The sequence below is a fragment of the Elgaria multicarinata genome, chromosome 8 (genome assembly GCF_023053635.1).
Source record: "Elgaria multicarinata webbii isolate HBS135686 ecotype San Diego chromosome 8, rElgMul1.1.pri, whole genome shotgun sequence".
Classification (NCBI taxonomy): Eukaryota; Metazoa; Chordata; class Lepidosauria; order Squamata; family Anguidae; genus Elgaria; species Elgaria multicarinata.
The window spans coordinates 21,748,222-21,773,511 of NC_086178.1; the positions used below are offsets into that span (position 1 = coordinate 21,748,222).

Here is a 25,290-nt window from a genome sequence, read left to right on the forward strand (position 1 = left end):
GCGGTACGTGCTCCTTTGGCCTTTGCTCTTTTCCTATTTAAACAATCAGTGGACGGGAAGGTAAATGCTTGGTTTTTCATTAACATTCAAGTTGATTAATTCTATCCTTACTGGCCACAAATAAGTTTCTTCCCACCCTCCTATTATGTCTGTCACCTACTGGACCTCCTCCAGGGGTGGGTGGGTTATAAACTTCATAAGAACGGCTATATCTGCCCAGTCTTCTAAGCAAGAAGCATAGTAAAGACAAAAGAAATCTTTCATAGCACAGACTCCTTTTGGCAAGTGGCTACAAACTCTTCGGACGATGGGGAAGAAAGCTAAACATTCAATAATTAAGGTAAAGCTGATTCCAAGATAACTTATCGGGCCAAGATTGGGATATCAGAATTAGGTAAGCACTTTTACAGTGTAAGCCTATTCCTGTTTACAGAGAAGTAAATCCTACTGTGTTCAATGGGGCTTACTCCCAGGTAAGTGGGTAAAGGATTGCAGTGTTACAACGCAATCCTATCCACATCTACTGGGAAGTAAGTCATATGGATCTCAATGGGACTTACTCCCAGGTGGGTGTATATAGGATTGCAATAATTAATTGCTGTAATTAATTACCGAGACAATCATATTATGGAGGGGGAAATAAAGAAAGAGGAAAGGGATGAATTTCTATTTTAGGCTCCAAGAATAAGAGCTACAAAACAGGAAAAGTCATGTGTCTTCTTGCATCTATGGAACGCATCACCTTAACTTTTTTTGAATCGCCCATGGATTCATGCTCTCAATAGATCTCACACTGAGACGGCTTCCTCTAGTAAATTTAATCTAACAAGCTTAAACTTTTCCTGATCGTTCCCATTCTGCTTGATGCCATTGTGAATATTTCCATGAAACCAAACCTACATAATCTGCTTATTTCTTTTGTTTATTAGTGGATTTTGTGATGTGATATTGGTGGATCCATCCAGCAACAATTTTGGTCATTAGTTTTTGTTTACAAAACAAGACACATACTCAAATTTGTTAAGTGAACAAATTTAACATCACAATAATCCACATTTGCATTTGGGGTTAATCCAATGTTTACGTTTCTTTTAGGGACTTTAGCCTCTATCCTAAACACATGTATTGGAAGTGAGTCTCACTGATTTCAGTCAAATGTAAAAGAAACCCACATATGGGAGAGTTTATAGTGCCACCATGGTTGGAATACTATGGGTGTGGTTGGGTATATGACTGCTTTAAAGTAAAAACACTCAACTACAAATCTCCCAAATAATGTGTAAGTTGGCCCTTATGACTGGTTCCCTCAATATACTTTTTTCTCTTTTGACTATTTGAAGTACAAAGTTTTGGCAAAACATAAGATATAAACCCAGGCAATCAGAAAAAATGGCTAGCAATAATTCCCAATTTGGGAAAACAGGGGTGATAACAATTGCCCCTGGGCATTTCTCTGATTGAGAAGGCTGCCTCGTGAATTTCGGAAATGCCCCTCCTCCCAGAGGTCTCTGGTGCCATGGTACTCTTACACAAATGAACCAGCTCTGCATGCATTGGACTATGTCCTGCATTGAAGTGAATAGGGTTGCTCTTGTGTTCAGTATTGGATCTCCTGTCACTATGGGAATCCCTGGATTGGGGTGCCAGTTAGTTCTAGTTCATATATTTGAATTCCATTGGATTGGGTAGGTGGCAGGGAACTGTTACAAAGTATGTCAGGTTTCTTAGAGTCTTTCTCCATAGAGTATAATTAGGGTTTCTTCTCGTAGTACAAAAAGGAAACCTCCCTCAAGCCACGCTTGTCACTTCTGTTATGACATTCGACACACCCCCCTCTCTCTCACACACACAGAGAAGTGTTGTTGTTGGGTTTTTTTAGTAGAGGGCTGGTGTTCATATTTTCAGTGGCTTGGCAGATGCTCATGAATGTGTGTGTGGAATAATTGTGTTTTAATGCATTTGTTTGTTGATTGTTTTTATTTATGATTTATTTATGGAGACCAATTGGGATGGCTTTTAAGGGGGGTTAGATAAATTCCTGGAAGAGAATTTATATTTTATTTATTTATTTATTATATTTATATACCTCCCCATAGCCAAAGCTTTCTGGGCGGTTTACAAAACTTAAAAACAGTGAATATTAAAAACAAATGTACAAAAAAATTAAAAACATATAAACTGCAATCTTATTTAAAACAACTATTCTGGGATCAGTTAAAAAAAAGGCTATCAATGGCTACAAGTCTTGATGGCTATTTGCTACTTCCAGTATCAGTGGCAGTAAGCCTATGTACACCAGTTGCTGGGGAACATGGGTGGGAGGGTGCTGTTGCACCGTGTCCTGCTTGTTGGTCCCTGGCTGATGGCTGGGTGGCCACTGTGTGAACAGAGTGCTGGACTAGATGGACCCTTGGCCTGATCCAGCATGGCTCTTCTTATGTTCTTATTGTAAGCTGCTTTGATTGCCATTTTTCTAGGAAGAAAGGCAGGGTAAAAATCAAAGAAATCAAAGAAAATCAAAGGGTGCTTCTAGAGGGACAGCTCCTAGAGCTACCAAGCAAAAGGCACTGCAAATTATTCCATCTTTCCTGCTTTAATGTTTGTGGGGTTTTTTGTACAAGAAACAACAACAACACAGGAAAACATAGGAGGGATAGAAATGGAAGACATCACCATCTGGACTAGGGATGGGTGAATCTGTCAATTAACATTTCTCACAGTTTCTCATTTTTCCAATCTTAAATTCAGTTTGTCCCAAACACTAAGGAGGTGTTTTTTTTTCAATCTTAAGTTTGGTTTGTCCCGAACTTGGAGGAAAAAACATAGCATGAAAATGCATAACATTTTTGTCCCCATTTCTCTCCTAATACATGAAATTGTGTCCAATATACTTTTTTTGCATGCAATTTTCCTAATATGGTGAATTTTGTATGTTGTTGTTGTTGTTGTTTTGCTAATATAGCATTTTTGTGTGCACCTTTACATTAAATTAAATTTACGTGATTTTTAAATTTTAATACAAACTGAACAAATCCTCCCCCACCCCGCCTACCATTCCTAGTCGGGATCCACCTGTAAAAGTGAATTTTTGAGGCAGCCTCAACTAAAAGAACCTAGAGAGAGAGAACATACACGTAGGTGTGATGAGATGAGCCATAAAACTTGAATGTATGTGGGACATCCAAGATGTTTTTCTTCTTAGAATATTGCCCTCCTTTCTCTTATAGGGACTGTAAAATCCAACCCAGAATTTTACGTCTTTCAGTTGTATTGTTGTGGCTTGGTCATGTACAAGGAATCGTAGCTGATAGGAGGCAGCGTAGAAAGTAACCTTCCAGCTGTTTTGGTGTTCTGTTATCTTGCAATGGACCTCAATACATAGCACTGGTCTTAGTGGGGGATTAAATTTGTTCGAAAGTTAATTTGCAGGGTTGTTAAGAGGATTTCTGATCAGAGGCTGTGTGTGGGGTGGTATTGTAGGTGCTGATACTGGCATTCATCTATATCTGATTGTGTATTTGCTTCTGAAACCCTGTAATGTGATCGAGCCATAAGTGAACAGGTCACTACACTCTTAAGTGTAATTCCATGCACACTTACATAGGACAAAGCCCCACTGAACACAGAGGGACATGCTTCTGAGTAAAAGGGCATAGGTTTGCCATTGGAGATTGCTGGTTCCAATTCCTCTTGGGGCTGTGAATCCATTCTGGGTTTCAGTTGGAGCTCTAATGGAGCTATCCAAGGTCCTGAACCCTATCTCCAAAATAGGTTAGGCACCTTGGACCACACTTTTGGAGTTCCGGCTGATTCTGACTGAAACCCAGAATGGATTCACAGCCCCACCAAAATCAGAGGTTCCAATCTTCACTGAGGATCACACTGCATGAGGTTCAAGGTCTAGAGACCCAAGGAAGCTGCTGAAATCTGGTGCATGTGTAAACTCTATTTATTCAGATTATTGTTTTGGTGGGGGTGGGGGTGGGGTGGGGTGGGGCTGATCCAAAAATTTAATTTCTTTTTTTTAAAAAAGAGGAATTTGGGACAAAATTGATATGAGGGCCAATTTTCAGAAGGGCAGCCATGCTAGTCTGGTGAAGTAAAATCAGATAGAGTATTTTAGCACACACCTTTATGATGGCATCAGCTTCTGCTTTATGATGGAATCCTGCTGGCCAATGGGCATGCAGCCTGGGAAAGATGGGACTGACAGTCCAACACATCAGGTTGGGAAAGGCAGCTTTAAGATGCTAGGAATTGTTCTGTGATGGAGGGAGATAAGAATCTCTAGCAAAGAATACTCAGGCCTCACTAACTTACATTTCCTAGGATTCTGTGGGAGGAATCCCAACGCCAGAAGAATGGCAGCGAATGAGGTATAAAACTGGTCTCAGTTTATAATATATTTTCCATCTTCCACCTCTTATAATTTATGCTTTCTAGAAATGTTCTTATTCATTTGTTTATTTTTTGTTAGTGTCCTAAGTTCTGCCATTTCCATGGTCCTGAGTTAGCTGGCTAGCCCCTCGCTAGTCTCGTAGATGTTATGAATGAGAAAGGATGGATCAAAAGAAAACAGAGTTGGCCTTTCTCTTACACACATCTTCCCAGAATGACTGATTTGTCTTTGGGTGGGATTCAGATTTGCTCATATTTAGAGTAGACCCATTGAAATCAATGGGACTTGAGTTAGTCATGACTAATGGAGGTCCCATTGATTTCAATGTGTCTACTCTATGGGCCAAAACAGACATTACTTTAAATCCATATCTACCACCTATGTCTCCCACTCCACCCTTTTAATCTGGTGTAGGTACAGGTCCCCTGATACAAATCAAGACTGTGGCGTGGAGGTAGGAGGGCTTTTTAGATCTGGATTGGGCCTCTGCATGTTCTCTAGAGTAAAAATGGAAAGAATAAGACGTAGCTGCTAGATCATGGGTTCTCAACAAGGGGGGAATTCCCCTCCGAGGGGGAATTTTAGGGTTCGGGGGGGGGAATTGGGACCACTATTCAGCAAAGTATGATGTCCTGTAGATTATGTCTTCCTACACATGTTATTAAAAACATCCCAGAAAAGTGTCATGTTGTCTGCAAAAGCCAGGCCTTTGCTCTCTTTTCCCTCCCTCCCTCGCAATCCTAGAAGTTTCAAGCTTCCCATTTAAAAGGGCAACGCAAAGCATGGGAGCTGAGAATGTAAAAGGGGCCATGGTTTGCGTTGCCTCCTTAAATGGGACTAATATAGAAAAAATAAAAGATTTTCAATATTATATGGATATTATTTGGAATGCACCTTTTGAGTTAGACTATCTTGGGAAGGGGGGAATTATATTCTGAACAATGGTGAAAGTGGGGAATGGAGCAAAAAAGGTTGAGAACCACTATGCTAGATTTAGATTTAAAGTAATGTCTGTTATGGATGATTAAATCTCAGTCTATCATCTTTGTCCATGATAGCCAATAGAGTTTAGAGATTTTCACTCGCAAATATGGTGCATTTCCCTTTTAAAAGCTCTAAAGCAGTGAGATACAGATGTAACCATTTGACACTTTTTTCTTTTTTGTGGATGTGGGAGGTTGGTTCACTGTCAAATTTTAGGCAGACCAATCATTCAGAACTGCAGTGAGGCAAAACAAGAGTAAGAGGTGGCTTACTGTGATGATTGTACAATCTTGTACAGGTAAACACCTTTTAATTTTTAAATGGGGAATTAAAAAACAAGACACTAATCGTCACTCTTGTGGGAGGAAAGCTAGTGATGTGGTGTTTATGCCTACAACCTGGTGCCCACCAGATGTGTTGGACTGCAACGCATTGATGTTTTGATGGTTTTAAACTAACTCAGGCCAAGGGGTTGGGAAAGTCATGGTTGAACCTTCACTGCCACAACCTGATTCACACAACCCAATCTGATGATGTGGTAGGATGGTCATGTGTCCTAGGGGCTGTCTATATGTTTTAAAAGTTCCACAGTGGTTGTGCAGTGGCACTACGCTGGTTATACAATGCAGTGCCATCTCGCAACTGCCATGGAACTTTCCTGTGAAGCTGTGTGCTGGAAGTCAGGGACTTACCCTGACCTTTCCTGCTGGAGCGAGATCACTACAGCTCTTCAGCCATCTGTCCTCACTCCGGTGTCATGCCAGGAGTGTTCCCGGGCAGAAGGTGACCTCTGATTGGCTGCCGGAAGCCAGGCAAGGGGCAGGGGGTGGGTCCAGAGATCTGAATGGCCGCTGGAATGCCTGCACTGCCTCTTCCAGTGAGGATTACTTGCGGCCACCCCGCAGTAGTGATACCATGGAGTTTGGCAGCAGAGTGGCACCACTGCCGCACCGTGAAGGCAGGGTTCGACTTTACAGAGTCCAGTCCTCAACATGTCCTCTATTTGATGGGCTGTCCAGTCCAAGTCCAGCTTAAAGATAAAGAACCAGAAGGAGGGAGAAGAGAGGCTTTGAAGTTGTCCATCCATAGTAACTACCTGTACAACAGAAAGAGCAAGGCCCACAGGTCACTATGTCTTCCCCACTATGATGCAATGCATTGTATTTTAATTTAAATTATAATAACACATGCAATTTTTATGCAAATCTGTATTGTGTTTTAAATGGCCACTTTTCAAGTTGAGGTGTGGGTTTGCCATAGCGGAAAATGATTTCTTTGCCACATTCAGGTCAATTCAGTCTACTCTATTAGAACACAGGAAGCTACATTATATCAAATGAACCCATTTGTCACTCTAGTCCACTATTGTTTACATTGATTGGCTGGGGTTCTTAAATATCTGAGAAATGAGTGTTTTGTGACTGGCCATGACTGCCCAATAGTGGCCATTTTGTGAGAGCACTCACAAAATTCTCTCAAAATTCCAAATGTTCCCGCTGACGCAGAAATGTTGGGGGGTGCTGGGTTAACATGTTGGTCACATTAGTGGGTGATTCAGGTTTGATAATCACCACATATTCTGCATATTAATAAGATCATTAATCAGCTGAAGACCTTTTTATTCTCTCAGTATTTTAACACTTAATTTTAACTTAAATTTAAATTTTACTGTTTTAACTCTGTATTTTAATCTTATATCAATTTTGCTGCGTGGTTTTATCCTGGTTGTGCTTTTTATACTGTATTTTGTAATTGTGCTTTTAACCTGTTGGTTGTTTTATTGTGGTTTTAATTTTTGTGAACCACCCAGAGAGCTTCGGCTATTGGGCGGTATGAAAATGTAATAAATAAATAAATAAATAAATAAAATCATGACCATGTTTAATGCTAAATGCTCCTGCCTTAAGAAGTTACCTGGCTATTTTCAGATGCTTTATTCAGAAGAACATATCCCCCAGTCTAACCTTAACCATACGTTCCCCAGTCTGACGTCAACCTTGTGATGAAATGACACAAAATGGGCTTTCATTTATTGCCTCTTTCCTAGGATGCCACATGCACCCTGTTTCTCTCGGTCTTCACTGCGGTGCTAGGCTTTTTCCAGTTTGGCTATTGCATTGGAGTCATCAATGCACCACAACAGGCAAGTAAATGTATTTAGTTTTAAATTTGTTTTGTTATTTTTCACCATCATTGTTCCTTGATTCTTTGGCCCTAAAATTCCCCCCGGCTTTCCCCAGAAGGCCTCACTGTTGCAAACAAGGTTAGGCAACTCAGTATAAAATGTCTGAATCACCCTAATATTGGCCTGGTCTGGATGTAATGCTAAATCATAGTTCAGAATTACATGCATGCTCCTGCTCCTTCCCACTCCGCTCTCTTCTCTGGCAGAGCTGTGAGAAGGAGATCGCAAGCATCCACTTCTGTTTTCAACTAGCCACAGTTTATCATTATATCTGAACCAGGAACTGTGATTAGCATGAGCTACATTTATCCAAACAAGTGAAGACCATAAACCACGGTTTGAAATTGGCTTCTTTGGACAAGCTATAGTTAAGACAAACCTCAGTTTGTTCTGGTTCAGATAAATTGGCCAAATGGATTAGTTGAAAATGGAAGCATATGGTTCCAATCTCCTCCTTGTAGCTGTGCTAGAAAGATGGGAGGGCATGAGCCTGTGATTCATAAAGCTGTAAGCTTTGGTTTGAAGTTATGTCCAAACACAACCACCAGATTATTGTCTGGTTTGTAGAATTAGTCGTCGTCGTGTGTGCTCGTATGTGCACATAAATAACATTCTTTTAAATGTACACCTAAAAATATAACTTATGAATGTGACAAATACGTGTTAGGAAACATGTACCATATAGGTACACTTCTCAGAGTGCCAGGATTGACTGAAGCTCCCTGTTGAGTGGACACTTGGTGCCAACCAAATCCAAGTCAGCCATCGTATACTGTGTGAATAGCCCCCGGGTGTTTCAAAGGATTTGTGGCTGTTTAGGGCAAATGAAATGACAATTAACATGTTGTCACCACAGATCATCATGATGCACTATGGCAAGGTGCTGGGCGTTACAGATGATCCAATGAAAAACCCTACAATCATAATGCTCTGGTCCTTGTCTGTAGCCATGTTTGCTGTTGGTGGAATGGTTTCCTCCTTCACTGTTGGATGGATTGGAGAAAAGATGCCAAGGTGAGAACAATAAGTAACATCTGTCAGGGATGCTTTAGGGTGGATTCCTGCATTGAGCAGGGGGTTGGACTCGATGGCTTTGTAGGCCCCTTCCAACTCTGCTATTCTATGATTCTATGATTCTATGGATTTTATTTCACAAGTGGCCAGGAAAATAAATCTCACATAGGCCAATTGTGGGTGGTAATCATTATCATTGGCTAATAGGGAATGTAACATTGTTGTTATTATCACCACCACTACCAATTAGGCACTACACAGAAATTATTATGAAGAGTCCATGAAGACACTGGCATAAATCTACACCAAGTAGCCATGCGAGCCTATAACAATAAAATCCATGGAATCAATTAAATACTTTTATTAAGGCCAACCACTGTTCATAACTGTTAGACTGACACTTAAGTGAATATCTACACTAAATGACATGACATCTACACTAAATGACATGAGCAAAAATGGCCTCTTCTCATCAAGTAGTCCTTCCCCATAATGTGAAATATCCTCTACTCCATGCAGTGATGTCATCACATTATGACTTTCCACTCATCCTGCCTAGCAACAGCCAAAGATGTACCAGTAGGCTGAGAGCTTCCTTCTGCTGTTCTAGAGCAGTAGCGTGTGATATTGTGATCTCACAACATGGAATGAATGTGACACATCTTTGTGTTCTCATAACATGTAACCCTCTTGAGCGCCCTGTAATTGTTATTATAGCCTTATAATGAGAAATATCCAGCTACACAAGAGTTGTTCTGTACATTTAGGACAAAATGAAGGAAAACAGTGGAGTTGTACATGTAGATCCCAAGACTTGGAGTTAGTTTTAACTCTGACCATTTCCATAGACAAAATGAGTCACTTTGGACAAGTGTCCATCTTCCCTACCTTCAGCTCCCTATGTACAATATCAGGGAATATCACGAAAAGGACATCTATAAAATTGACTCTATCAGGCTGTTACTTGATTCCAAGTCCCTCTCTATCCCCACCCCCAGTGGAACATGGCAGTGTCATTGAATTCTTTCCCTTGGTGGGCTTTCTACAGTGAGCATAGAGGGATTGGCAGCTCCAGATTTTTGCTGCCTCAAGGTAGAGGTTTATGACAAGGATGAAGAATTCTCAAGCCCAGGGGCCAAATCCAAATGCTAATACACCTGGGGTTTTATAAGCAAGAGAAGTGAAGTTTCAATACAGGGCAGAGGAAACAGGTATGCACTTCCAATGGTGCATCTTAATTAGAGATTATTACAGTGGGGGAATAAGAAACATCATTGATGCAATTATAATGTCATCGAATGCTGGACCTTACCTGCCTGTCTGGGTTAGTGCAAATGTTCTAGCCTTCACCCCTTAACTATAGTTAAAGGAATGGGGATGAGTTGCAGGTTTTCATTCTCTCTCCCTATCTTCTCAAGTATGGTTTGTCCCTGTCCTCCTGAACTATGGATAAGTGTTATAGCACCACCAACTTAAATCATGGTTAAGCAGGTACACTTTTAATGAGGGTTTGCTAACCCTATTTAAATCCTGGTTTCAACACCTCATTCAGAAAAGAACGTGATTAGTGCTGTGTCACAGTGACGGCTACAGTAACGAAGCAGGCTTAAAGTTCAATTTTCAGATGTGTCTAACTGTCAGTGTATGTCAGACTACACATCTACCAATTTTCGTCTGTCCATCTGTTGTGGAAGAGCCATAACCATTTTGATACCGTCATATTATGAAGTGAGTGAGTGAGGCTCAGGGGTCTTTTTGTACCAATGTTGAATTGATTTTCCTCCTTTGCTCCAGAGTGAAAGCCATGCTCCTGGTGAACGTCCTTGCAATCTCTGGAAATATCTTTTTGGGCGTGTCAAAATTTGGTCCCTCACATGTCCTTATTATCATAGGAAGAGCATTAACTGGACTTCACACTGGTAAGTCGAGGCAGGTTCTAAGCTGAAGTAAGGATGTCAGAGAAATCAGCAACAGATCCAAATGAGTTCAGATTTTTATGAATCTGACCTGGGGATTCCAAGGCAAAACAGCTTTTCCACTGTCAGGAGGATTCTGTGACTTGGGGACCTTTTTTTTCTAAACTTTGGGAGTTTTGCACAAATGTAATCAAATTTAGCATTTTTTTTAAAAAAAAAAAAGGCCAAAATGAGCAATTTCCCCATAGACTAAAGTCTGAAAAACAGGCAGAAGCCTTGATATTTTTTTTTGATATATGGTCTCCTTCCTGCTGGTTGAATCCATGCATGCCCAGAACCTTCTTAGAGACAACAAAGGTTATTGATTAGATCATTGACTCGTATGCATGTTTTGCCCAGGGCTCACATCTGGACTTGCTCCAATGTATGTTGGAGAGATTTCGCCCACAGCTCTTCGAGGTGCACTGGGATCATTGCACCAGCTTGCTGTGGTTATTGGCATTCTCATCAGCCAGGTATATAATTTATTTATTTATTTATTTATTTATTACATTTTTCTACCACCCAGTAGCCGAAGCTCTCTGGGCAGTTCACAAAAATTTAAACCATGAAAAGCATAATAAAACAACCAGCAATCTAAAAACACAAATACAAAATACAATATAAAAAGCGCAACCAGGATAAAACCACACAGCAGAAATTGATATAGATTAAAATACAGAATTAAAACAAGAAAGTTCAAATTTAAGTTAAATTAGGTGTTAAAATACTGAGAAAATAAAAAGGTCTTCAGCTGGTGATGGAAGGCAGGGAGGACTAAATGGTCACAGAACCCCTGTATGAGTCAAGTGCTAGGTGGGACAGTTGTGAGCCCCTCAGGCTGCAATCTATGCAGGTTTAGACAGAGAAAAGTCCTTCAACTCCCAGCATTCCCCAGCCGTCTTTTGACCCTGATCCATGTTATCTTCTCAGACTGCCAGCTGTGGGCTTCTGCTGCCAGAGAACAGGACACCCCATTTCACATCATTAGCTGGCAGTGACAAGGAAGTGTGCCATGCCTTGCTATCACAACACCTAATGTTTGCAGAGGCAGCGCTCTTGTCTCTCCTGTAACGTCTAGTTCTTGGTTGTCAGAGCTGGGCTGTAGGCAGGTGTCAGAGCCAAAGGACCAAGCCAGGAGACAGAGCAGGCCAAAACACACCACAGCCCAAACAGGAAGGGCTGCAAAGGGCTTCCTCTCTACCAGGACCCAATGGCTAGCTTGGGCAGGTGGGATCCGACCAGTCTGAGAATACTTAATTGCCAAGGAAGATGGTTTGATCCACAGTCTTGGTGGCTCACTACACAAGGCAGTTGAATATAGAGTGGAAGGTTCCAGGTTCTGGCCCTGATGGAGCATAGTGGCTAAGAGATTGAGCTATTTATTGATCAGGAAGTCCCTGCGATGAACACACCAGGAAGCCTTAGGGGTGTTCGGATGATCATAGGGAGAAAAGAAGACCTCTCACTCCATGCCCACATGTGTTGCACAGGGGGAGGGGCGTTTTTTGCATAATTACCCACACTGCAGTGCAGGTTGGCGTGTCATGCGAACTCACCGAGCAGGGTGGGTGGGTGTGGCTTCGTATACACCCTCCAATCCCTACTGCACATCTTGGGTTGTTGGGTGGGTATGAAGCCACCTGTGCCACGCCACTCACCAGGTTTGCACAGCACGCCAACCCACGCTGCAGCACAGGTAATTATGTAAACGACCACAGTCCTGGTTTTTATCATCCTAGTGGGACAATACTGGGAAAAGACCGAAGCTATCAAAGATCTCTCTTCCTCATGTTTAACTTGTTCCCAATAAAACCTAAGTGAGCAACAGGGTAGTTTCTCAGAAAAAGTGATTGTGTAAACAAGCCCAATTCCTGGGAAGATGTATGTCTTGGGGAAAGGGTTTCCTTTAAGTTATATCTCTATGAACTCTTCAGTATCAATGCCAAGAAAGTAATCTATGGATCCATGTTTCTCTCAGGTTCTGGGCCTAGACTTTCTCCTGGGCAGAAATGAAACTTGGCCATTGCTCCTTTGTTTGTCTGGTTGTGCAGCTGTCCTCCAGATTTTCCTGCTCTTCCTTTGCCCAGAGAGTCCTCGGTACCTGTACATTAAATGTGGAAAACTAGAAGAAGCCAAACGAAGTAAGTCCCTTGTTGCAATAGAACTTTTACCTTCTCCCTGAGCTTCTCAGTCTTCAAGCTGTCCCATTGGCCCATCGAAATCAGCTTGGGGGACGAGGTGGCAGGGAGGGGCAAGCAAGATTGCCTCCCCTCTGAAGTGGAGCCTGGGAAGAGGGAGGTGAGGTGATGGATTTCTGAGCCTTCCCTCTCCTCTTGCCAACTCAAGAGCTGGATTTAAGAGAGGGGACAGAAGAGGAAGGAGGCAGTGCATAGGTGTGCACAAGGGGTGTGCCAGGTATCTTTTGCAGTTAGTATCTTTTGCAGTTCAAACAGTCCTCCTGAGGACAATATAGGGAAAGATATTCAGCATTTGTTATACCAGAGTATACCTCTCTTTTTTCTTCAAGTGTGCATATACACTAATGTCTAAGCAATAAGTGCTGAACTGGGGTGTGTGTGTGTGCATTGAGTAGGGATCCAGAGGGGGATCCAAACACAGTGGGAATGACCCTTTGAGCATTGGGCTGGGTAAAGGGAGGTAGTTGGGAGTGGGTAGGAACCGAAGAAGGGTAATGGGAGGTAATCAGCATGTGAAATTTGATACATCTTTTACATATTAGGAACACAGGAAGCTGCTTTCTACTGAGTCAGACCATTGGTCCATCTATACCAGCGGTGCATAACCTTGTCAGCCCCGAAGGGCTGCACTGGCTTGGGGGCCCTCAAGTGCATCTACTCATACACTGATGTGCACATTAATCCACATACAGGCACACGACTCACACACACATATCCCAGTGATCCTGATACAGATCTGTACAAGGATGACTGGGGGCAGAGCAGTCTGAATCAGGATCAATGGGTGAGAGGGTGGAGAGAAGGATGGCCTTTTGGAAGGGGGAGTAAAATTAAGACCTGTGATGGGGGTGTCATGGGTTGTGCACCCCTGATCTCCAGAGTCCCAGGCAGAGGTTGCATTACTACCTAACGATTCTTTAACTGGAGGTGCAAGGAACTAGACCTGCCTGCTTACGGAGCAGCAATTTCTTAACATGCAGAGAATAACAAAGATGGGTGCACAGCATCGTTTATTTTTAGGCCGAACTGTCCTCAAGCTGATATTCTTTAGATGCATGGACTGAGCGAGCAGGGGTTGCTGAGGCATTGAGGATCCTCCCTTGGGAAACAGAATTGGAGGTGAAAGCCACGTGGTTTTCAACCAGCCGTTTTCGACTCTATAAAGTATTTGTCATGGATGGGCTCCACAGGGTGATTTCCATTTCCCCTTTCAGCAGAGAAATAACCATGATTTCCCACCTGCTTCCTAGGCTTGAAACGGCTGAGAGGAGAAGCCTACGACCCTACCAAGGAAATTGAGGACATGGAGAAAGAAAAAGAAGAAGCATCGAGAGAAAAGGCCGTCTCCATTTGGCAGCTCATCACCTCCTCCAACTACAGGCAGCCATTCCTAGTGGCCATAGGGGTTCACATCGCTCAGCAGTTTTCAGGAATTAATGCTGTGAGTGTACCTAGTGATGGGTCCTAGGAACAAAGAACATTTAGGCTGCAATCCTATATTGCAAGCATGGCAAATCTCAGGCTTGTGGGACAGATATGGGCTTTCCTATTTGGCCTGTCAGCCTCTCCCCAAGCCCTGCCCCTCTCCCTAGGGCCAGCCCCCAAAAGGAATCTTCTTGGTCACCATTCAGCAGGGACAAAGTGTTATCTCCTATTCCTATCAGAGATAACTCCACTGATTGGAGCTAACAGCTTTTCTGTGCTGCATGGTGACAAAGAGGTTCCCTTTGTCACTGTGCACCACAGAAATGCTGTAAGAAGGCATAAGTCCCATTGAACTCAATGGTACTTACTCCTGGCTTGGCACATTATTATTATTATTATTATTGTTGTTGTTGTTGTTATTTATTTATTTATTTATTTATTTATTTATTTATTTATTTATTTTATATAGCACCATCAATGTACATTACACAGAAGACCACTCTGTGATCTAAGCATGGTCTCTTTTTTCTGAAGCCAACTGCAAGGTCTCAAATAGACTATCAATCTATTTGTGGTCTCACTAGATTGTCAATTTATTCTGGATAATTTATGGATTATTGTAAATACAGTTGAAGTCTTATTTATACCACCGATATCCTGCAACGCCAGTAAAATCAGCTCTGAGTTTGCATTCATAGTGTGGTGAATGCAATGTCATTTAGCCGTTTGTACTTTTAACAGTTTACTCTTGTCTTCTTTGTTAGATTTTCTACTACTCTACTGATATTTTTAACACAGCTAAGGTCGGCCAGCCTGTTTATGCGACCATAGGAGTGGGGTTTGTGAACACCGTATTCACTGTCGTTGCTGTAAGTAAATACAGATTTATATGCAATATGCTTAGTCTGGATCCACAGAATAGGTGGGAGCGATTTTCTTTCATATTGCTGTACAATGGGTAATATCACATCCTGTCATTCGGTGGGGCTATACCTTTGTTCTCTCAACCATGGTTTGCCATTTTGTTTGTTAAGGTAACAGTGGTACGCTGTTTTGTGAACTGATTTTGCCTAACAAAAATATAAGTTAGCTCATCCTGAATCCAATCAACAGCCTGCAAGAAACCTTGATGAACACCTGTTGCAGATGAGCTGGGTTACCTGTTTCAAGTCGATTGACTGTGGCAATATAGATACACCACTGACCAATCTGGTTCTTCTTTTTCTCCCACGGACAGGTCTTCCTGGTGGACAAAGCAGGGAGGCGCTCCCTCTTTATGGCTGGCCTGTTAGGCATGATGGTTTGTACAATAGCCATGACGGTTGGCCTTGTGCTTCAGGTAAGGCTCTTGTTTGTGAGGATTCAGAAATTATTTATGTCACCATCGGCTATGTTTGAACACCTAGTTCCCCTTAGCAAAATGTTCCACCTGTGTGATCATCAACCATACATCTTGAAGTATGTTCTTTTATTCAATGTAAATTGCAGGGTTGTGTGTTATTTATTGTATATTTGCAATAAGTAACCAAGGCAGTTTAATCCGGTCCCACAGAGCTGTAGACATTTGTCTTGCCCAGCCATCATTACTGAATAAAAGATTTGTGTGATTCTCTTTCAAATTGTTGTGTGAGGGGGTAATACCAGTTTCTCTCAATAGGCGGGACTATAGGGTTAGTTGTTATCTCTTGGTGTTAGAAGGCTTCAGCCTCTGTCTATCACGAGGAGGGCTAGAACATGGCACAAAGGCAAGTGCCATGGCTCAGCCCCACAGTGGATTCTGAACCAGAAGCATGAGCAGTGGCAAGGCAGGGATTTAACATTTGCACTCCCACCAAGCCCAGGCCAAAGGACGGAACAATAGAGTAATCAGACAAACCAGCACAGAAGAGATCTATTGGCCAGGTCAGGTCACATGATAAGCCCGACCCCCTTTAAAAGCTTCCAGGTGAAGCTGGCTCTCTGGTTTGAATTACAACAGACTTCCTGTACAAGATAATCTGGCTGCATCCAGCCTTATCCTACTTACAGGACACTGGGAAGTCAGCAGGAGAACAAGCAGCGGCCGATCAAGAGAGGATAGGATGACCATGTGGAAAGGAGGACAGGGCTCCTGTATCTTTAACAGTTGCATAGAAACGGGAATTTCAGCAGGTGTCGTTTGTATATATGAAGAACCTGGTGAAATTCCCTCTTCATCACAACAGTTAAAGCTGCAGGAGCTATACTAGAGTGACCAGATTTAAAGGAGGGCAGGGCACCTGCAACTTTAACTGCTGTGATGAAGAGGAAATTTCCCCAGATTCCCCATATATACAAATGACACCTGCTGAAATTCCCTTTTCAATACAACTGTTAAAGATACAGGAGCCCTGTCCTCCTTTTCATATGGTCACCCTAAGAGAGGATGCGTGCTTAGCTTGGGAATCACAGAATGTCTACACACAAACCCAGGGAGAAATATTACATATATCTTGATCATGTAAACATAAAACATTAATTAAAACATAATCTGCTACTTTTCACTGAATAAAGCATTTGGACAATACCTGAAAGGGCCGATTTGGCCTATCCCATGGAGTCAAGAATATTATCTCTTCCTCCACCACTTCCAGCCATTCACGGGGCTCTGGTCCAGATGAATACAACCTATGCGCACAAAATCTTACACACATAGGCCGACATAATTGTGACCAGATAAAATCTGGGATTCACGCATATGATTGATGCCTACATAAGGTGGCCAACTGTCCTATTTCCAAAGGATAATCCTCTATTTTGGAGAGTTGGCAGAGGATAGTCCTCTATTTGAAAGTGCCATGCATTTCAAGAGGTGCCTAATTTAATGAGAAAGAATCATAAAGAGGGAGAGCATGAGCCCTGAAGTTGCCCATCAACACCTTGCACTTGGGTGGCAGCATGAGCTGACACACAGGTCACTGAATCAGTCTTCTCCACGATGGAGAGATGTGTTGTATTTCTAATTATATAAAATATTATCCATGGAAGCTGATGGCTTCTATATCAGTGGGGTGGTAAATCCACTCTTGGTTTCAGGGCTCCATCACACCAGTGTTTTATCACACTCTCGTCATGCCTGGTTTGCCGTTTTGCGGCGCAGTACTCAACGTCGTGCCTGTCCTGAAGTCACCCCGCCTCTTCCATCTCCATTTCCTATGTTTTCCTAGAGCAGGGAAAGTCCGTTTCATTTCCTCTATGCAGGATTAAAGTTCCCTTCCATCCCCTGTGTATTGCCGTCCTCTTGCTATGTCTTTTGTGTGTGTGTGTGATTTGAAGGGAGCTCTTGCTGCTGAAAGAGGAGGGCAGGGTGGTTCTCCTCCTCCAGCATTGTAAAACGCTAGACAACAAAGCCAGAGTGAGGGGGGGGAAGGCGTCCATCCATCACAATGTCCACCAATGACAAGAACTAATGAACTGGAGGGGGAAGAAGAAGGGGTGGGGTGGGGTGGAATGGGAGAGCAAACACATGAAAGGAAATTTCACTGGTACAGTGGTGATACCACAAACACATGTGAAAGGGACCATTAGCTTGACGCGCTAATGAAATGGAGGTGGAAATCGCGGAGGCAAACCGGAGGGGGGGGTAGTAGATGTGCTGACAGAGCCCTCTGTCAGAACCAGTCAGAACTCTAAAGTTGCTATCCCTGGTGCGGATGCTGACTTGTGTCAGGTATCATCCGGACTTGCCCACTGAAGACAGAGGTATGACTGAAGACAGATGCACTGAAAATGTAACCTCTAACTCTGCTAATATGGTTCTGTTTTGCTTTGCTTTTTAGCCCAAGTATGAATGGATGAGCTACATCAGCCTGACTTCCGTCTTCCTCTTTGTCAGTTTCTTTGAAATCGGGCCAGGACCTATTCCTTGGTTTATTGTTGCTGAGCTCTTCAGCCAAGGTCCTCGCCCAGCAGCCATCGCAATGGCTGGTTTTAGCAACTGGTTCACCAACTTCTGCATCGGGATGTTCTTCCCATATGTGGCTGTAAGAAAACCTACGGCATTTACTGTATTGCAATGACGTCCCATTGAATGAGATTGTCAAGGGGCTCAGATACATTTAAAGTTTAACACGGTGTATAGAACAAGCTAGAAATACAAGGCAACAAGTAGAAAATACATTTCTAGACTGCAGTGGCAACTAAGAGCCCATAAATTCTATACTCACTGATGCAACAAGAACTACAATTCTGTCGTCTTCAAAACGTAGTGAAAGGAGATGTCTCCATGGCCATTGCTTGAAGATGACTGTCCAAGGCCCGTACCATACTTTGCTTGAGGGCCTATCATTTTGCCACCATCCTGGCAGTAGAGCAGAGGTGTTGAATCTCTTCCAGCCTGAGGGCTGAATTCCATTTCAGAGACGCTCTTGAGGGGGGAGGGCAGGCATTCCAGTGGTGGGTGGGGCCAAAGGGGTGGAGCCAAAACATCAGAAATACCAGTGCATTTTCGCTTTAAGCTCTTACTGCTAGCAACTAAGCCTTAAGATAGCCGTTTCAACTTTTTAGAATTGGGGGCGGGATAGGCAAAACCCAGAAAACCACCAGATGGTCAGTGAGGGAGGCAGATTAAAGGGATGTGGCCATCTGCGGAACGCCAGAGGGCCAGATCGAAACCTAAGGTGGACTGGATTTGGATGGTGGGCCTGAATTTCTACACCGCTGCAGTCGAGATAGCACATTCAGGAAGGACCTGGACAGATCAGAGGCAGTGTGCACTAACTCAGGCCTGGCAGGAGACTGTGTAAAGTGAGAGTGGCCCAAGGTTGGGGTTGCTCCAAGAAATGCTGAATTCTGCAACCTGTATAAATTCTGCAAATTAAGCATATTTACATACAGGCTACAGAACTTTGCATCATTCTTGCTCCTTCAAATTATGTGGAGGGTGAAAGAGCTGTGTAGGCCACTAAACATGGCCTCCTGATCATTAAGAATACTTTGGAGTGCCCCTTTTGCATCTGAAAGGCATTATTCGTATCCTTTTAAGCCTGCATTGACATCCATAAGGACTAGGCACCTGTTTTTATTTATTTTTAAATCAACATGGAGGTTTTCAGAATGATCAATACCAGAGCTTGATACTGGATTCTGCACAACAATTTCATCTGGGGAAGGGTGGGGGGATGGTTACCGTTTGGTTTTTCCATCCCAGGTACTAAAATGTCTTGGCCACAACCATTTATTTTTTTAATGATGTATATTCTAGAAGATAGAGAGAGAGAGAGAGGTAGAGAGATGGATAGATATTGCAGAAATTCAATCCCTTCCGCAGATCCTCTGACCAATAAACTGCTGGTAAAGGAGGGAAGTTTTGATTAACAAGTTTTCTCTTTCTGTTTTGTCCATGACAGAAACTATGCGGACCATACGTGTTTCTGATCTTTGCCTTTCTGCTTGCCCTGTTCGTTATGTTCATTTACTTCAAAGTGCCAGAAACCAAAGGCAAGTCATTTGAAGAAATTGCAGAAGAGTTCCGTCGCCGAAAAAAAGGTTCCAAAGGACCCAGCGGAGCTACTGAAATGGAGTACCTGGGAGGCACCCAGCAAGCATAGAGGCATCTATGCAAGAGGAAGGCGGAAACAAACTTGTTAGTCAATGCTTCTGGGAGAAAGCATTTTGTTAAAAACGTAAAAGTATGGAAAATGAATGCTGGTAGGTTGTGTCTGTTCTGTAGCTTCAGGTTGATGCGTTTGCAGAATGATCAGTTCTCCTTACTTCCCCAGGAAGTCGCAAGTTGCAAAGTCTTAAAAATTTACGCCAAAAGAGGTAGGAAACGGAACTGCCGTGAACCTTGAATGGTGGACCTGTTGTGCCCCAGTTAATTTGCTCTGTGGGATTCACTGCAGAAGAAGAGAGGTGCAAGAGCCATGCAGAAAACACTACCAAAGGGTTGTGGTGTAATCATTCTTTCTCAGAAACTTGATATTTTGCATTTATGAAACTTCCCAAAGTTCTGCGATTAGATGGCATTTATTTTGCCTATTTGGACATTTTGCCATTACTGACTTAGCTTGACTACATTATTTTGGTTGCCTCATTTGTTAGATATTTTAAGGGGAGGGGCAATTAAGCAGAAATCTGATTATTTTTGTTCAGCATCTTTTGGGTTGTAGGTTGGGCAAGATGAAACTCATTCAAACAAGTAGATGCTTTATCTACATTTTGTCTGTACGGATGGCTTGTAGGTTTCCCCCTCCAAGGTAAATAGTGTTCGGAAGGGATGGGGGTAGGAATTCAGGTCAGGAAAATGATGCACGAGAAAGATTAGCCTCTTCCTCCAACGGCATAGACCTGATCCAAATCGGGGGACCTACTCTTTAGAAGCCCCCTTGTCAAAATCCACAGGAGATTTCATACAGATCTCCCACTAGTTTTGAGACTACTTGCTTTCCTGCTCTGCACCAACATGTTCATTTCATTTCATTTTTGTCCTGGAAATAAGTTGTTTGCATAAATGGAAGTTAACAACTTATTTCCAGGACAAAAGTGAAATGAATCCACAGGATCAGTATTTTCCCCTCCAGAATGCACAGGAGCTGCAAATCATTAGTGCTTGGAATGGCATTTGTAATTTAGAAACCCATCCTAAATGCAAAAACAAAAGGCTTCATTTGTATGGCTAAATACCACTGGGATAAGACGGTACCACTGGGATATTTTGCATCCTCAAATTATAGGGTTCCCCCTCCCTCTACAGCCAAGTAAATTTGGAAATCAACATCCAAATTTGCATGTAACAATTTGAAATTGTGATTTCATAATGTAAAATTGAGCAATGTTCAGGTCTTGTGTAAATTTCCCCGATCCTGTGCTTGTTTACTTGGGAGGAAGTCCCACTGGCAGGGTGACGGTGTGTCCTACTTTATGGTCCTCTATTTGAAGGGCTGCCACTGTAGAGAACAGTTCTCTAAGCTGTGCTCTGTTTGAAAAGCTGTCTGGTTTAACTGTCAAAAGAGAGAGCAGAAGCCTTGAAGTTGCCCATCAGCAATTAGCACATGGACAAGAGACTGAGCAGCAAGTGCAGTCTTCCCATTATGAATTGTACTTCTGTTTAAATCATAGTCATTATTTCAACATTTGCATGTGAGCACATACGTTACCACTTTTTTTTTGTCCTCTTTGTTAATGATGCAGTTCTTCTCCTTTGGCAATGCATATGTCACCATCCAGTCCCTTGAACTCACTGGGACTTGGCTTTGGTGAATTTTCAAAACTTCAAAAAAAAAAATATGAAAATAGTAATGAGGAAATCTTCACATTTTAAACATTTGATTTGATTTCATTTATTACATTTATATACCGCCCCATAGCAGAAGCTCTCTGGACGGTTTACAAAAGTTAAAAACAGTGAACATTGAAAAGTATACAAAATTTAAAACCATCAAAAACATAAACAGTATAAAAACAACGGTATCCATTTAAAAAACCACAGTTCTGGGGTCTGTTAAAAAACAAACTTAGCATTGTTAAATGCTGTTAAATACCTGGGAAAAGAGAAAAGTCTTGACCTGGCGCCAAAAAGATAACAAAGGCCATGCTCTTTTCAACATATATTGGTGAAACTATAATTTTATGAAAGGTATTTGTCATTTGAGTCACAGTAATGCTTTCAGAGGGCATTATTCAATTATGTTCCCAAACTACTTAAGTGCTGGGACAACACCTTCAAAGTAGATCTTATCGGAGCCTGGTAATATTTCTTCCTTGAATGTATGGACACCACTGCTGAGAAATAAAAAACAAAAACTTTCTACCCACTGGCCAGCTAATGCCCCTTAGTGTTGCAACGTTAAGTCTTGCCTTAAGGTGTCAACGTCAAGTGGAAGCAAAGGTCTTTCCAACTGTACAATACATGTTACTAACATCTTGTATTAAAGGACTTGATCTCAAGAGCCATGGTGCAGAAGCCTTTCTCAGCATCGAAACACATTGGCCTTCTCCACAGCCTTACCTGATATGTACCCAGCAATACTCCATGGCATGACATGGCAGCAAAGACCTTCTACTTCTACTGTGGCATCCAGTGACCAGAAGTGCCCCCCTCCCTGTGCACACACACTGTTCTATGAAGATTATGCAAAGCAAGGAACAGAGCAAAAGTGTGTGTGACTCAGTTTGCACGATGAAACAACATGCAAATTGACTGTGGATTATTTGTGAGTGCACATGCATTCTGGCTCCCCAACTCCTGTGCATTAAACAACCACTGGGTTGTTTTCATGTCATCCAAACCCAGAATTCTAGGTTGTTGAGGGAGAAACAAGCCAGAGTTATAACCCAAGAACCATGGTTTACAACTTTGAGTTGTTTCTCCTTCAACAACATAGAAGTCCGGGTTTTGACATAACAGAGAATAACCTAGGGACAGAGCCTCCCTGGAATGTTTAATACCTCAAAAACAGGTGAGACGTCATGCTCGGTTGCTTGCTGCTCTCCCAAGCCATGGTTAACAAACTGGCTTGTTTTATTGTACAAACCACGCTGTTTGTACAAAAAAGTGTGTTTTAACAGTGGTTTGTTCTGTCTCTGCGGACTGTTATTTTGTACATTAATTTCAATACCATAGCAGTTACACAAAAGTTCTTCAACTTCAAGTAATATTTTGCAGAACAAATAAAACAATTGTCAAAATACTAGTGGCCGTTAAAGTGCTTTTGTGAGTGTTTTTTTAAAACACTGGCTCTTCAAACGGATGGAAGCAAAACACTTTCCAACAGTACAGCACATTTCAATAACAACTTGTAAAGGGGCATCTCTCAGCATCGAAACACATTGGTCTTTGCCACAGCCTTGCCGAATAGATACTCAGCAATGCTCCAGGTCTTGGCCCACGATCTGGCATTTTATTATTTGCAAAAACATGCAGTCCCTAGGGTTAAAAATGCAGTGTAAACCATCTAAGAGAACTAATATGTCAAGTGTCGCTATATACTTACTGTCATATTCTGACACTGAGTGGGGGGGGGGGGCAAGCTGAGCTTTTCCAGGGGTGGGGGAAGACCTGGAATAGAGTATATCAAAGGTAGCAGGCAGGCATGGAACAGGTGTAATCAGGCTAGACCAGTGAGACCTCCAAGGCTGAAATCTGCTCCAACAATTTATTATTTATTTGCCATGGTTTGTATAGCTTAAAGGGTGCTCCCAAAATGAGGCATTTATCGTGCAATTGCCCTACCTCATTCATGGAATATTATGGTGGATCCAGACCTTCTACTCTTCTACTGGTAACCTTATGTTTTCCACTGCTGGTTCTGGGTTTTTTGTTTGTTTCTTACCACAAAAAATCCATTATAGAGGAAAAGTCAGAACAGCTGCACAATATTTTGTGATTGACTGCGCTAAGACCCATCCACCTGGAAGTGCTCAAAGTTCTCTGGGCAGCTTACAAAATACATATAAAACAGTTTTAATACAAAATAGGACATAAAACCATAAAATCAAAAGCAGTATAAATACAGGGCCTTGCTAGACCTACCTGATAATCCGGTGGGGAGTCGGGGCGAGGCTGCGCTACAGCTAGCGCGGGCCGTCGCCCTTTTCTACATGTAACACGCAACAGGGAAAGGGAAAGCCCCGTCACATCCTCCATTTTTTTAAAATTAAAGGGCCATGTGCGCAGGAGCGCACCAACGGAAAGGTAAGGTTTTTTTTAAAAAAAATAAAGGATTCCCCGCTCCCCCTGCCCCTGATTTCCCCCCACAATGTCTGATGCCCCCCTGCCCGCTCGCTCGTCCTCCCCCCGCTCACCATGTCCGCCCCCCGCTCGCTTGCCCGTCCCCACTCGCCATGTCCGCCTCCGCTCGCTAGCCCGTCCCCGATCTCCTTGCCCTGGCCCCGTTTTTATCATAGAATAATAGAATAGCAGAGTTGGAAGGGGCCTACAAGGCCATCGAGTCCAACCCCCTGCTCAATGCAGGAATCCACCCTAAAGCATCCCTGACAGATGGTTGTCCAGCTGCCTCTTGAATGCCTCTAGTGTGGGAGAGCCCACAACCTCCCTAGGTAGCTGATTCCATTGTCGCACTGCTCTAACAGTCAGGAAGTTTTTCCTCATGTCCAGCCGGAATCTGGCTTCCTTTAACTTGAGCCCGTTATTCCGTGTCCTGCACTCTGGGAGGATCGAGAAGAAATCCTGGCCCTCCTCTGTGTGACAACCTTTTAAGTATTTGAAGACTGCTATCATGTCTCCCCTCAATCTTCTCTTCTCCAGGCTAAACATGCCCAGTTCTTTCAGTCTCTCTTCATAGGGCTTTGTTTCTAGACCTCTGATCATCCTGGCTGCCCTCTTCTGAACACGCTCCAGCTTGTCTGCGTCCTTCTTGAATTGTGGAGCCCAGAACTGGACGCAATACTCTAGATGAGGCCTAACCAGGGCCGAATAGAGAGGAACCAGTACCTCACGAGATTTGGAAGCTATACTTCTATTAATGCAGCCCAAAATAGCATTTGCCTTTCTTGCAGCCATATCGCACTGTTGGCTCATATTCAGCTTGTGATCTACAACAATTCCAAGATCTTTCTCGTTTGTAGTATTGCTGAGCCAAGTGTCCCCCATCTTGTAACTGTGCATTTGGTTTCTATTCCCTAAATGTAGAACTTGGCATTTATCCCTATTAAATTTCATTCTGTTGTTTTCAGCCCAGCATTCCAGCCTATCAAGATCACTTTGAAGTTTGTTTCTGTCTTCCAGGGTATTAGCTATCCCACCCAATTTTGTGTCATCTGCAAATTTGATCAGCGTTCCCTGCACCTCCTTGTCCAAATCATTAATAAAAATGTTGAAGAGCACTGGGCCCAGGACTGAGCCCTGCGGCACCCCACTCGTTGCCTCTCCCCAGTTTGAGAAGGTTCCATTGATAAGTACTCTTTCAGTCCGATTCTGTAGCCAACTGTGGATCCACCTAATAGTTGTTCCATCTAGCCCACTTTTAGCTAGTTTGTTAATCAGAATGTCATGTGGTACTTTGTCAAAAGCTTTGCTGAAGTCAAGATATATGACGTCCACAGCATTCCCACAGTCCACAAGGGAGGTTATCCTATCAAAAAATGAGATCAAATTAGTCTGACAGGATTTGTTCCTGACAAATCCATGTTGGCTTCTAGTAATCACTG

At 42.7% G+C, this 25,290-nt stretch overlaps 1 protein-coding gene across 2 annotated transcripts; it reads left to right on the forward strand.

Annotated features, from left to right (window-relative positions):
- Positions 1-206: 206 nt before the first annotated feature.
- Positions 207-22,730, forward strand: SLC2A2 (solute carrier family 2 member 2). Of its 2 annotated transcripts, none has more exons than XM_063131446.1 (11): positions 207-340; positions 7,431-7,526; positions 8,425-8,582; positions 10,377-10,501; positions 10,898-11,013; positions 12,519-12,681; positions 13,989-14,179; positions 14,928-15,032; positions 15,401-15,502; positions 17,961-18,164; positions 19,530-22,730. In XM_063131446.1, exons 1-11 carry the CDS (start codon positions 308-310, stop codon positions 19,728-19,730), a joined length of 1,494 nt encoding a protein of 497 aa, XP_062987516.1. In that variant the 5' UTR covers positions 207-307; the 3' UTR covers positions 19,731-22,730. The 2 variants fall into 2 exon arrangements, with proteins under 2 accessions (XP_062987516.1, XP_062987517.1); XM_063131447.1 differs by lacking the exon at positions 207-340 and adding an exon at positions 4,353-4,376.
- Positions 22,731-25,290: the final 2,560 nt, after the last annotated feature.

Excerpts from the sequence above, each read along its gene's own strand:
- SLC2A2 (XM_063131446.1), top strand. The coding sequence starts at position 308 with ATGGGGAAGAAAGCTAAACATTCAATAATTAAG. Across the intron at positions 7,527-8,424 it reads TCATCAATGCACCACAACAG|ATCATCATGATGCACTATGG; the intron begins GCAAGTAAATGT and ends TTGTCACCACAG. Across the intron at positions 8,583-10,376 it reads ATTGGAGAAAAGATGCCAAG|AGTGAAAGCCATGCTCCTGG; the intron begins GTGAGAACAATA and ends CCTTTGCTCCAG.